Raw genomic sequence first — 14,192 nt, forward strand, 5'->3', positions numbered from 1 at the left:
GCTGTACGATCCCTATGGCTGAAATGCACATGAAAGGTAGGAGCGGATGGGTGACCTCAGGAGGCTGAAGCCATTGCTGGAGACTGGAGGAGCTACAGTGGGACAGGGGCAGTTTTGGGGATTGCCACAGACAGAGAAATGAGAAGGAAGCCTTGATATTAATCAGGAACATGTAGAGGTCTGCGAGATTGTTGGGGTTTAATGAACCCATCCTGAGAACAAGCCGTCAGGCACTTGGGCAGCCTGTACACAACGGCCATGCACTCAGAGAGGAGGAAGTTGATTAGACCACGATAAATGATACCAATAAAGGAGGAAATTAGGCCACTGAGAAAGAAGGGGGACATCAGATAGAAGTTCTTTATTCTGTCAGTGATCTTTCATTACCATTAACGCATGGGATAATTGATTAATTTAGAGATTCATCCATCTCTTCCTCTTTTTTGGCAAAAGGAAACTATACGTAGAGAACTAATGAAGGGAGAGTCAACATTTATCCTTAGTAATCCAGTAGAGCAGCTCACAGCCCTTCTCTGCAGCTCTATAATAGTGACTTTGAATCTCTGTGTTTGCAGTTTGAATGCATTTAGTTTTTCTCTATTCTTTTTTATTGGCTGCGCCGCATGGCTTGTGAGACCTTAGCTCCCCAACCAGGAATCGACCCCGCACACCCTCGGCAATGAAAGCACAGCATCCTAACCACTGGACTGCCAGGGAGTTCCCTCTATTCTTACTACTTATGATAAATTAACATCTGTTCAGAATTTGTCATTACTTAACACAGTTTGTTGCGTGGCTGCTGATGTCAGAACTGTTAGCATGTCTCCTCCAGGGAGAGCATCATTCAACTTCTCTTTGTCTAGTGATGAGGCTCATTACATCCCTCTTTCCTCTGCAGGAGGACCTCAGAACCTCAGAGACACCCTCCTCACTTAAAGGTTCACTGTGGAGAGAGAGTTGGTCACCTGAGATTTTGCTGCTGCTGCCCCTGCTTGGGTTGGATCTTGCATAACTCCTTGTGGTGAACTGATCCACATTTCATTCTAGGGATGGTCTGCAGTCATTGATGTCTCTTTCTTTAAGAAATTGGGGGTTTCTCTTTATCATTTTCCTGAGGCCATGCCAATTCTAGGACAGGAAACCTATTCCCTGGAGAATCCCCTGTTGCCCCTTCGGCTGACTCTTCTATTATGTATGTCTTCTCTTTCTATCTCTTCAACAGCATCTCACACACACTCACTTCACCTCAGCTACACCGGGCTCTGTAGGCACCTAAAAGATGCCAAGCCTTTGCCTGCCTCTGGACTTCTGCACTTTCTGTTCTTTCTGCCTGAAATGTTCTTTTCTATGACATCAGGTTTCAGTTTAAATTTCCCTTCATCAGTGATTCTTTCCTGACCACCCTGTCTATAGTCCTTGTCTTTGTTCCTTCAGGTTGCTACAACAAACTTCCAAAGACTTCCAAACTTACAAACAACAGAAATTCATTTCTCACAGTTCTGAAGGTTGGGAAGTCCGAGATCAAGGCACCAGCACATTTGGTGTCTGGTGAGAGCCACTTCCTGGTTCATAGATGGCTCTCTTTGTCCTCACATAGTAGAAAGGGCCAGGGAGCTCTCTGAAAGCTCTTTTATTTATTTATTTATTTATTTTTAATTATTAGTTAATTAGTTAATTAATTTTTTGGCTGCATTGTGTCTTCGTTGTTGCACGCGGGCTTTCTCTAGTTGCAGTGAGCAGGGGCTACTCTTCGCTGCGGTGCGCAGGCTTCTCATTGCAGTGGCTTCTCTTGTTGCAGAGCACGGGCTCTAGGCACATGGGCTTCAGTAGTTGTGGCACACAGGCTCAGTAGTTGTGGCTCATGGGCTCTAGAGCGCAGGCTCAGTAGTTGTGGCACACGGGCTTAGTTGCTCCGTGGCACGTGGGAATCTTCCCGGACCAGGGCTCGAACCTGTTTCCCCTGCATTGGCAGGCGGATTCTTAACCACTGCGCCACCAGGGAAGTCCCTGTAATTAGGTATTGTTAGCGGATCTTCACACATATTTGTGCTTTTGCTTAATAGACTTTCAGACTATTAGAGAATGTTAATCCAGGAGATCCTGATTTTTATTAGAGTTTCTAGACCTCTTTTTTAGAGAAATGTAGGAGCATCTGAATTCATGATCATGCACAATTAGTGAGAGCAAAGAGATGCATCCTAAGGGTGCTCACTTTCCAAATGATTCCAAATTTTCATAGAATTATTCCATAATTTTATATAATTAGCCTACTTTCCAACTGTTAACAAAGATCTGTAGCAGAGTAACGTCTAATTTTTGTCAACAGAGTAGCTCTCAGAAGCGTTGCCACTCGGTAGAAACTTCCCCATTCCCACTTCTTTGAGACTGAGGAAAAGATGCTCAGTCATCATACAAACCAGCCCTTTTTCTCAATTCACCTTCACCTGCTCCCCGTAACACACACACACACACACACACACACACACACACACACACACACACACTAAAGACCTCCTTTAATTTAGACCAGGAGAAAACTGCTGATGGTCCCAATTCATGGACCCCTCTATCTTTGCAGAAACTCTAACATTGGGATTCAAGGTGAATCTAATGTTACAGCCTTCAGGATATAATAATAACTTCCTGTTCTCCCTCTGGTTCCTGGGGTGGGAAGAGCACAGAAATTTCTAGTTAGAAAATTAAAGAATATACGCAAACAGGATATTTTGCTGAGACATGAATTTTTCTTTCTTTTTCTGTACGTTCCTCATTCCCCTAGTTCCAAGTAGGAGCCACACCCTTTGTATTTCCTTGGTTCAGAGATATCCGCAGAGTGGAAGGCAGGAAGTGTTTAAAGCCAAACTTAAGCTTATTGGGGATTTTTTGCTTTTTTTTTAAGCTTGCTGTTTTTTGAGGAGCCTGAATTCAGTGAAAAGAAACAGTCTCTTAGAAAGTATGGGGACGTTGAGATAGGAGAGAGGCTTTGACATCAAAGTTGGAGGAGAGGAATGATCACATAGGGAAGGCAGCTTGGGTGAACCTAGGAAGGCTGACACCAGGCACAGGTGATCCTGACCTCCTTGAAAATCCCCATGTCCTCAAACAGAAGCAGCTCAGGTGCTGTTTCTGGGTGCCCTCTGGCCAGAGGAAGGGGAGCCACAAACGGGTCCTGCTGGAAGAACAGCAACGTGGCTCAGGCCACCCCAGTGCTGGCCAGTTTTCATACTCAGGGCTAGAGAAGGAGGGGTAGGCAGGAGTCTGGCATGTCCACCTCACTGAGTGCTGGCAGAGGGGGCTCTCCCCTCTGTTATTGCATTTTCTTTTTCTAGACGAGATCAAGACCTAGTGTGCAAAACATTCTCATCAAAGATGCAAATTCAAGTGTGGTTTCTTTTTTTTTTATTTCATGCCCATCTCCCTAACCGCAGGCTATATCTCAACTCGTTTTGCTAGAGGTTCTGCTCTGCATTTCTTCATTACTCTTTGATTTTATCTCTTTTTTTTAAAAAAAATTATTTATTTATTTGGCTGTATTGGATCTTAGTTGCGGCATGTGGGTTCTCTTAGTTGTGGCCCACAGGCTCTAGAAAGCAGGCTTAGTAGTTCCAGCACACAGGTTTAGTTGGCCCGAGGCATGTGGGATCTTAGTTCCCAGACCGGGGATCGAACACACGTCCCCTGCATTGGAAGGTAGATTCTTAACCACTGTGCCACCAGGGAAGTCCCAAGGAAAGAAATTTTAAACCAAGAATTTTACTTTTAATTTGGAGGCAGTTTTACTCTTTGACATTTATTAGAAGGGTAAATAAATTACATTATCAGAGATTCTGCTTTAGAAAATAAACATACTACTTCATGGAGAACAAAACCCAGTATTTTAGAGTTATAACTCAAAACTTCCAAAGCTATTTCCATGCACTATTCCCAGGAGTTTCACATACTGTCATGTAATTACAGTTTCCAATGTCCTTCATTTCTGTGTAGGTTTCTATTTCCATTTGGTGTCATTTTTCCTCTGCCTTAAGGACTTCCTTCAGGCAATGAATTCTTTTAGCTCTGTATGTCTGAAAAAGTCTTTGTTTAATACGTCTAATAAAATGACAGCTCTCATAAGTTTTATCAATTTTAAAAGGTATAAATAGAATGTCAGATAGAAATAAGATGTAAAAAGAGATGCTGTAAATATTAACAAAAGAATATGAACAACTTTGTGCCAATATATTTAAGCACTTTAGATGAAATGGATAAATTCCTAGGGGGAAAAAAACTTGCCAAAATGATCTCAAGAAGAACTAGGGATATCACTTATATGTGGAATCCAAAAAAATAATATGAACGAATGTATATGCAAAATAGAAACAGACTCACAGATATAGAAAAAAATTTGTGGTTACTAAAGGTGAAAGGGAAGGGAGTAAGGACAAATTAGGGGTATGGGGTTAACAGATACCAACTACTATATATAAAATAGGTAAGCAATAGCACAGGGAATGATAGCCATTATCTTGTAATAACCTATAATGGAGTATAATCTGCAAAACTACTGAATCACTATGCTGTACACCTGAAACTAATATAATATTGTAAATCGACTATACTTCAATTAAAAAAAAAGAACTAGAAAACTCAGCATCTCTATAACCATTAAAGAAATTGAAATAGAAGTTAAAAATAGTCTCAGAAAATATCAGGGCCAGACAGCCTTACAGATGAGTTCTGTAAATAATAAAAGAACATATAATTCCAATTACAGAAAATAAAGAGGGAATATTCCTCAACTCATTTATGAAGGCTAACATAGAATCTGGATACCAAAATCAAACAAGATATTTCCAAAAACAAATTTCAGACCAATTTCATTCATGAACATAAATGCAAAAAACAAAAACAAAAAAAGACAAAAAACCTCTTAAATATTAGCAAGCTAAATTCAGTGATTAAAAAAAGAAAATTTAGCATAACCAAAATGAGTTTATCCCAAACTTGGTTTAATATTCTAAAATCAATTAATGCAATTCACTGATTCAGAGAGAAATACTATATGATTTTATCATTAGATGAAGACAAATCTTCAATAAAATTCACAGTCCATTCAAGAGTGGAAACTAGGAGTAGAAGGGAAGGAAACTTTCCCAACCTGAAAGTGAAAGTCTACAGATATCCACAGCACCAACAGGATCTACCACAATGGCCCTTTAACATTTTATTGAAAACATTTTTATAGCAAGCATTAAGTGTGGAAGGTCACAAACGACTGTAACACAACTACAGCTCCTGGCTTCAGAGGAGAAGATGAAAATAAGAGTATCAAGTTTTGTCACCATTATTCCAGGAGGGTAAAATCCCCAGTTTACTCCATGAGCACCTAGCCAATCAGTCCATGGATGGCTGCCCTAGAGTCAGGTGCCCTCTTTGATTCAAAGCCCTGTCACCATTTTGATGGAGTCTCAGAAAACATGGTCATTTATGGCTGCTCCTTCTTGTGGGTAGAAAAACTTCCTTCAGAAGAGGATTGTATATATATATATATATATATATGTGTATATATATATATATTTACACACATACACACACATATATATATGTATATATATATATGTATGTATATAATGGATTCCAAGAAAGAAATAGGCTCTTTTTTTCCAGTGCAGCCAAACTGCAAAGCTTATAACACAAGTAGGTGCTCTGTACAGATCTTACTTCCTCTATACCTGCGGTGCTAGAATGTAAATCTGTAGGCAAGTTAAATACTAAAGAGTACGAGAGCGTGAAAGTTATGGTAAACTCAGAAATCTGTTTTTTTGAAAGTTAGGCTGTATTTATGCTGGCTGAATTTTCTGTTTAATCACCTGTTATCCTCCATTCCCGTGTCGGTAACCAAGAAACTTCCCACCCATCTCTCCCTGTCTTGAGAGGAACCCGGAAAGCAGCTCTGGTCTCTAGTGGCGCAGCGCCCCCTGCGGGCCAGTTGAGGCGGCGCCGGCGAGAGACGCCGAAGGGACCGTGTGGTGTGGGAGTCGCCCGGCTCCGTGCCACCTCTCCTCCAGGTAGCGGCTCTTTCCCGTGCTGTGTCCCCCGCATCAGGGGTCTGTTTCTATAAAGGAAGCGGGTTTCCCTCACGGGAGTCGTCCCAAATCCCCTCCGCAGGAGCCCACTGGGGAGAAGGGAGCCGAAGGTCCCGCAGGAGGACCCTGCGAGGCGGGCCACTCGTGGCTGAACAGGGCCAGCGCCATCGGGAGTTCTTATTAGAGCAGCTCGTGGGCAAATCAGCCCAGCCAGCACGGCTTGTGTAGCCGCTCCGGGGGAGCAAGGCTTTTCCAGAGGTAGATTCCCTTTGCGAGGTAGCAGGGCTTTCTCCCCAACTCCCCAGCCCCATCTTGTCCTACACCCCAAAAACCGACTCCATGGCAGGAGTGCGGGGTGGAGTGTGGAGTTAGGGTCGGGGGAGAAGCTGTGAGAGAGATGCTCGTGACTGGGAACAATGAGGGATCCAGATGCAAGAGAAGAAGCGTTTACAGGGAAGACTTTGGCAGGGCTTCAAAGATCTGGAGGTGTAGGGTGCAAGTCACTCGGCTTCCCACGTCAGGGCAGGGAGAAGACTAGCCGTCAAGGTGAACAGGGGTCGCCTCCTCACAGCCCACGCGGATGGGCCTGGTGGAGTCCTTCTTATGGCAGTGGCAGTGCGGGGGCCGGGTCCCTGCTTTGGCAAAGCAGTCGGTGACGCTGACATTGTGAGTACCGTTGTGGCAGCTTTGCAAGGAGCGGCTGCTGGTACAGGGCACAGATGGAGCTCTGCAGAAATCTGCTCTGGTGGCCAAATCCTCGTGAATGAAGGGGTTGATCTGCTTGCATCCACCCCTCCAGATCAGCCACCGTCGCCTCATCATCACGTCACAGCATCGGTGGTGTCCTCCAGGGACTCATGACCTGGGGTTGTCTATACGCCGTCTTGAGAAGGGCAGGCCTGGAGTGAAGACACTTGGCCCCAGGAGGAGAAGGAGAAGAAGGGTCCACATCAGATTCATGTTCCCTGTGAAAGCAGGTCGAGGAAGAGTGGGGTCAGGGAGCAGGCTGTGGTCCCTTGCCCCCAAGATACCTATTGTATTTCTAAGAACTCTCGGCCCAAACACTTCATGTCCCTACTGGCCCCTATCTACACTTCTTGTACTCACAGCAACTACTGTTCTCACGTTCTCCTTCCACCTCACACTCCTTCTTTTCGGGTAAGAAGTGGGAAGAGAAGAGAAGGACTTGGGAAGAAAGGAGGTGCCTACCACCCACTCACCCCTTTATAGGCCTGACATACAAAGGTATTTTCAAACTCCGAAGTGATTTTTGCTCCTCACTTGAGTAGTTAACTGAAAAAAGTGTTTGCATCTATCAGCCACCTGATTCCACAGCCTATGAATGAAGCAGGTGTCCCTGCCAAACCTTTTCTACAGTGGGTGAGCTCACTACAAATCTATATGCCTTGCATCTTAGAAAATATTTCCACTTCCTTAAATACCTATGCCTGTTTTAAATGCTGTTAAAAAGAAAATGGAAGCATTTCAGTTCTAAGGGAGTAGACTTCATGTTTCCCCCACAGATTCCTCTGCCTCAGAATAAACATTCCTAGCTCCTCAGGGCTTCCCTGCTGGCGCAGTGGTTAAGACACTGTGCTCCCAATGCAGGGGGCCCAGGTTTGATCCCTGGTCAGGGAACTAGATCCCATATACCACAATTAAGGAACCTGCATGCTGCAGTAAGACCCAGCATCTTACTTATAAATAAATAAGTACTCTTAAAAAAATTCTTGGCTCTTCTATGTATAGGACCTGTCATCATGAAACTTCCCAACTAGTGCCCAGGGAGTCTGAGTAAAGACTGAGTGTATATTCTGACTCTTTTACTGAATAACTGGGAGTCCCAGGGCAGGGTTTTTGCAGAGCAGATGACATCCACAGAGACAGATATGTCCCTTTCAGTGGTGGATACTCCTAGCAGAAATGGAACCTCCGTTGCCTTCCCTCCTTCCTCTAATCCTATAAGAATTACATTGTGGATATTTTCTTCCCAGACCTTAAGGCGCAGGCCATATGGAAAACTCTCAGGTCTGTCAATGATCTTAAACAGATTGCCTAGTAGGACTAATTTCATGTTTACTATTTCACACCCACAGTCTTTACCAGCATCACACAGAGTACCTATGACATCACCACACATATGAAGAAAACAACTTGCAGTGTGGTGACTGTCAGTAGCTTGCTATTATTGGAGGTGGGCAAATCACCTCATCCTTATACTCTAAAGTGAAGGTTATAGACTAAAGGTCTTTTTCACCTCAATCATTCTCTTTCACTCCCTAACTAAGCATTACTTGTGTGTATGAGTCCATGTGTGATTTACTGTGTGTACATATTGTTTTGTACATGTTCAGGTAAGCAGAAATATTTTGTTTGCAAGTTGGGTTTCCATTTGAGAACTGTTAATCCAATTAAATCTAATTTTTCTTTTAAAAAGTTGTTAATGAATCTAGGCAAAAAAAAATCAGTCACTTTTATGTAAAGATTATATTCTTTTTGTCTTCACAATTTAAACTGTGAATGTTCTTATTATGGGAGAAGCTGCCTGAGACTTGGGTCTGCATTTCAGTAAGGTAAGGGAAGAAATCAGTACATATGCCTTTCCAGAGCTCCAAAATCAGTTATGTTAGGGGACCTGCTAATGAAGGTGGTAGCAGGGGCACATACAGTCAATCAACAAGCTGTAATATAAGTAGATTTCATAGGTCTGATCTTGATAGGTCTCCCTGGCAGATAGGCCTCAAAAGCCTTTTGTCTGATTAGGTAACAGAGCAAAAGCTGACTGACAGCAGGCAGGAAACTAAGTTGAGATCTAATAACTAGATCTCAATATCCTTTATAATTGGCCAAGAAAAGAGGAACTGCCTTTTTTGGAACTTCACTATGCTTAGCTCTTCTTGTTTAATTCACACAGTAGTTCTAACAAGTGTATGTGTTATTACTTATAGGTTTCACAATTTTGTGTGTACATGGCCCTGCATAACTGACCATTGGGCTTCAAGTATCCAACCCTTTGGCCAAGTGGTACATATAGGGTCTCACTTCTCAGAATTAGTAGAGCTCGGATTCAAATCAAGGTCCTTTATCTGACCTTAACTCTTTGAAGAGGGTATGTGGCAGGCCGCAGGACAAGCAAAGATTTAGAAATTTATTCAACATGAAAAAAAACTTGTCTTTCTATTGAGGGAAAAGTTATCTTTATAGTGAGAGACTAACCTAGTCGTCTGAAAACAACCAAGAGGAAAAAGCACATTGCCTAAAATTATTAGTTGTGATTAGCGGCAGTTACTGAATGATATGTAGATTAGCCAACAAAAATTTCTATGAAGAGATTTAGTGTAAGGTAAATATGCATAGAGGAAAGCTATGTACGAACCAATCAGGAAAAGCATAGAAGGTGTGCTCCGAATACAATTTTAAAGGTGGAGCATGGTTGCAGATTGGGCGTGATATTGGGTGAGTCTCTTCTCAGGACGCTTGTGATAAGCGTGATAGGCAGTATCTGAGTGAACAGACAGGATGTGATCAGTAGGTAGGAGTAGAGTGCGTGAAAACCCCTGAACTATTGCCACCTTCAACAGAGGAGGGAACTACTCAGCTCTAGTTGATCCCTTGTGGTAATGGAGACTCAGTGCACCGACAACATCTCCCGATTTTTAAAGATAAGACAGGAATGCAAATTTTTATGTGAACTCTCCCAATTTGAAGTGTTAATATTCCAAAACCCAATATTAAAAGTAAAACTATATGCTGATCAAGAACAGGTTTTTGAGCCAGATCCTTCTACCCAGTGTGGTTGTCGGTATCACAGAAGGGCTAAACTACACCTAATTCATTTTTACATCCTCATCTCTCATGAAAATGCTTTCCACAAAATATACATGAAAAGAAAAAGACAACTTACTTCATGGTAAAAGATATTAATGCCTTTTAGGCAGAACAGGATTTCAGGCAGAATCCTATTAGCACTGCACTGAGTCCTATCCAGGTCACCATTATGTCCATGTTTACATAACGACATCAGTGGTAAAATAATTGCATTTCCACATGACAGAAATATAAAAAGGTAGTTTAAAAAAATGTGGATTAATTTTCTTGGAGGGTTGTACAGTACCATTTGAGGACCTAATCCAGTTTTCTTTTTCTTAATTTTATTTATTTATTTGTTTGTTTGTTTGTTTATTGGCTGCATCAGGTCTTCGTTGCTGTACGCGGGCTTTCTCTAGTTGCAGCGAGAGTGCGCCACTGCGCCATCAGGGAAGCCCCAGTTTTCTAACTAAGAGGTTAGACCAGGGATTTAATATCTCTTATCTGGAGGCCTTTCCTACCTTGATACACTTTCCCTGTCTGTACAATGTCCCACACGATCTTCTTAGCCTAGAATGCTCATTTATTCCCTAAAGTCCCTAAACTCTGCTTATCCTTTGTGGGCCAGCTCAAATGGACATTTCTTTTGGAAGCCTTTCTTATCCCATGAGGCCAAGTAAGACCCTTCATCCTCAGTGCCCCCATAAAACCATCTTCACACAGTGTTATTACCTCTATCACATTGTAATAAAATTATAGGCCTACAGTTATTTTCCTCTGCTTCTGTGAGAACCAAGAGTATGTTTCATGCATCAAGTTACATACTATGACTTCCATAACTTCAGGAATACAGTGTCCTATCCACTGATGCTCATTTTACAAATTAAATTTTTTTTTCCTGTTAACATCAAGAAATGAAATGTAAAAAAAAAAAGAAATGAAATGTACTAGTAAGATAAATGACAACTCTAGGACAGACTGTTTTGTAGAAAATAGCACAGATTGAAAAGAACACAGGAATTCAAGCTCTAGCTTGGAATCCCTTACATGACACCAAATGTTCATTCTCTGGCAGATTTTACAGACTTTCTTCTGGGTGTTTTTAGGTCATGCTACTTCACAGGAACTGAAGGCAAAAACCGGGCCAGGGTAAAAACAAGAGAAAGTGAATTCAATACATAGGAAGCAGAAAAAAAAAAAAAAAAAGACAACAGCAATTACAAAAAAATCATAGATTCGTCACAAACTAATTACTGATAGGATTTTGAGCAGTGAGAAATTCAGAGCTCAAGTTTCCAGCACAGGGAAGTGAGGAGATAAAGAACATTTGGGTGAGAAGGAACCAGGGTGATTACTAAAATGAAAGGGGGGCCTGGGTTCCTCTGGTGCAAACAAGCCTCCTGGCTCTATTTGTTCTGAGTACCGGGCCTGCCTTCATGTACTTCAGTCTTTCAATGTGTTGCCCCCAAGTTGAGTTATAAAATCTATAGCCCATTCTGGGACTTCCCTAGTGGCGCAGTGGTTAAGAATCCGCCTGCCAATACAGAGGACACGGGTTCGAGCCCAGGTCCGGGAATATCCCACTTGCTGCGGAGCAACTAAGCCCATGTGCCACAACTACTGAGCCTGAGCTCTAGAGCCCGTGAGCCACAACTCTTGAGCCCTTGTGCCACAACTACTGAAGCCCACGTGCCTAGAGCCCATGCTCTGCAACAAAAGAAGCCACCGCAATGAGAAGCCCGTGCACCGCAACGAAGAGTAGCCCCTGATCGCTGCAACTAGAGAAAGCCCGCATGCAGCAACAATGACCCAACGCAGCCAAATAAATAAATAAAAATAAAAAATCTATGGCCATTCTGCAGCCAGTGATATTTTTCATTTAGGAAATCCAGACCCAGCGGCAGAGCTCTGTCCTGCATAGGATGCCTGGCATTAGATTTGTTACAACAGAAGCAGCAGTGGTTCATCCCGGGGTATGCACTGATCAGCAAATGATAAAACAAAGGGCTCATTGCATAAGTGGACCATGTCCTAATCTGTGCGTTTCTTCATGTCCTAGATTCAGAACCCTCCTTGTTCTGCTAGCCCCACCCTCAGGGGGTGCTCTATATCTCCAGTCCCAAGAACTGGGGGGATGCCAGCTGCCCCTGAGCGCCAGGCCCACCAGCTGGATCTGTTCTCACAGGAGCCACAGCAGAGATACTGGGTAAGACAATGAGCCCCAGAGCTGGAACAGGAGAGACAAGCAGCAACTGGGGGAGCGGTGAGCTGAAGTTAGTGCCCAGGACACATGACAGACTTTGGGGAGCGGAGGGGAAAGGAGCTAGAACCACAGTGACAGCAGGGGGCCTGCAGGGTCAGTGAGGAGGGAGCGTGTTATTTGTGGGCCGGGATACAGAAGATACCCTTCTTTTCACAGGAAACATGGTTCCAAGACAGCAGAATGCCCAGCTTCCTCTCTTTTTGCTGCTGGGGCTCTTGGGAGTGGTGATCTCACTCCAGGCCCCACGTCATACTTTAACCCCGGCTCAGAGGTTTCAGTTTCAGCACCTAAATATGGCCCACCGTCGATGCGATGATGCAATGCGGGTGCTTAACCGTTACAGAAGGGCATGCAAAGGTGAAAATACTTTTCTCCACTCAACGTTTGCTGACGTAGCTCGTGTTTGTACCACCACAAATGTAACCTGCCGTAGATCAAGCAAGATGAATTGTCATAGAAGCTCAGATCCAGTGCCTGTAACCTACTGCAACCTCACAAGAAATGCAGAAGATTATAGGAACTGCCGTTATGGACAGACAGAGGAACCGAAGATCTACATCGTTGCGTGTGAAAACAGATTACCAGCAGACAATGCCATGTACTCCGTGGTTCCAGTTCACTTGGATGGCATCACCTAAACTCTGGGCCAAAACTTTGGGCCATGCTCATTTGCCAAGCGCCACTGTCCTGTCCCACCATCTACCCCAGATATCAGCATCAGTCCTCATCTCACCAGCCTCCAGGTCCCTTTAAGCTTTGCTCAGCTGAAGCTCCTTGTGCACGCACAGTAAACTTTACAGAATTACCTACAAGGCTCCATGTGTCTGTGCTCTTCTGTCATGTAGTTACATTCTCGTCTAGAGGCTTTTCCCCTTCTTCTAATCTGAGATTTGTGGGAAATAGATGTGACGATAAGAGGCTCCTTGTGTCATGAAGTTGTGCAGACTTTTCCTTCTCTCTGCTTTAGGCCAGGAAGCTGCGGCTTCCACTCACAGCGGCCTATTTCATTACCAGGAGGCAAAGAGCCCCCAGTAAGTAGAAACAAATGTATTTGATTCTGATTTAAGAACCATACATTTTATGATAGAAGAGAATGATACGGTGTAAAAACAAAAAGAAAGGGGAAAATGCCGTAATTGTGATAAGACCAAAAGAAAAAAGCAAATTTTAGCCCCAGAGATTTGTTTTTAAATAAGCGTATCAAATCTTCAGATATTAATGGTTATCCTAGGGGTGGATCCAGAGTTTGAGTCTAATGTGGAATGAGACAAATTGTTCAGGTAGTATATGGACAGATTCCAGTACTACCTGGAGAAGAGGTGAAACTCTTTCCTGGCGATTTCTGTGTCCTGGAGAAGGGAGCAGCTGGTCATCTGGTAGCAGAAGGTAAGGAAGGAGACATGGAATTGGGATCTCTCCCGAGGATGAATCAGTGGCTTGTTCACATTCAGGTCAGGAAGGGGCACAGTTTCCAGGATTACAGAAATGTAGACAGACAGAAAAGGGGGCGGATAATGAAAGCCCCTACTCTGCCTCCATCACAAGGCTGCACTCAGGAATCAGTGAGGAACAGGAAGGGAAAGCTCTTTGCAAACTGTGGTCAGATGCAGCATTCAAGTGATTGTTCGGGGGACAGGTCGGGTCTTTTGCAGCACCTGACTCAGAACAGAACGCAGGTAGCATGTCATTAAATCTGTACCTCTGTCCTTGAGTCTGGGATTCCTGACCTCCTATTTTTCAGCTCCTCTTCCAGGCCCAGATACATGGCAATTTCCATTCCTCCCACCCTCCATATGGTCAGTCATTCTTGCTCTTGGTAGTACTATATACGGCATCTGCACTTGAGCATCTTCTCTGGAGAAGCCACTGGAGGATTTGTTCTTCCAGGCAGGTCTGTTGACTCAAGCTATTGCATGGAGATACTAGGTTTGGAAAATTCCAGGGCTCAACAGAATCCACTGACTTTATTTTTTTTATTATTATTTTTTTAAAGCCAAGGGTTTTTATTTATTTATTTATTTTTAAGATGTTGGGGGTAGGAGTTTATTAATTAATAT

General features: G+C 43.3%; 2 protein-coding genes across 2 annotated transcripts; one reads left to right on the plus strand and one right to left on the minus strand.

Moving 5' to 3' along the window:
- Positions 1 to 6,556: 6,556 nt before the first annotated feature.
- LOC149750234 (ribonuclease 4-like) lies at positions 6,557 to 7,311 on the minus strand. The gene is given in 1 exon segment (XM_089907429.1): positions 6,557 to 7,311. A coding segment is annotated over 1 exon segment (426 nt). The 5' UTR covers positions 7,026 to 7,311; the 3' UTR covers positions 6,557 to 6,599.
- A 4,660-nt stretch (positions 7,312 to 11,971) lies between these two features.
- RNASE2 (ribonuclease A family member 2) lies at positions 11,972 to 13,000 on the plus strand. Its single transcript, XM_022587109.2, has 2 exons — positions 11,972 to 12,078; positions 12,292 to 13,000. The coding sequence occupies exon 2, from the start codon at positions 12,297 to 12,299 to the stop codon at positions 12,771 to 12,773; it is 477 nt and encodes a 158-aa protein (XP_022442817.2). The 5' UTR covers positions 11,972 to 12,078; positions 12,292 to 12,296; the 3' UTR covers positions 12,774 to 13,000.
- The last annotated feature ends 1,192 nt before the right edge of the window (positions 13,001 to 14,192 follow it).

Source organism: Delphinapterus leucas, chromosome 2 (assembly GCF_059928025.1).
Source record: "Delphinapterus leucas isolate spDelLeu-1000000601 "Yukka" chromosome 2, BTC_Dleu_Yukka2, whole genome shotgun sequence".
NCBI lineage: Eukaryota > Metazoa > Chordata > Mammalia > Artiodactyla > Monodontidae > Delphinapterus > Delphinapterus leucas.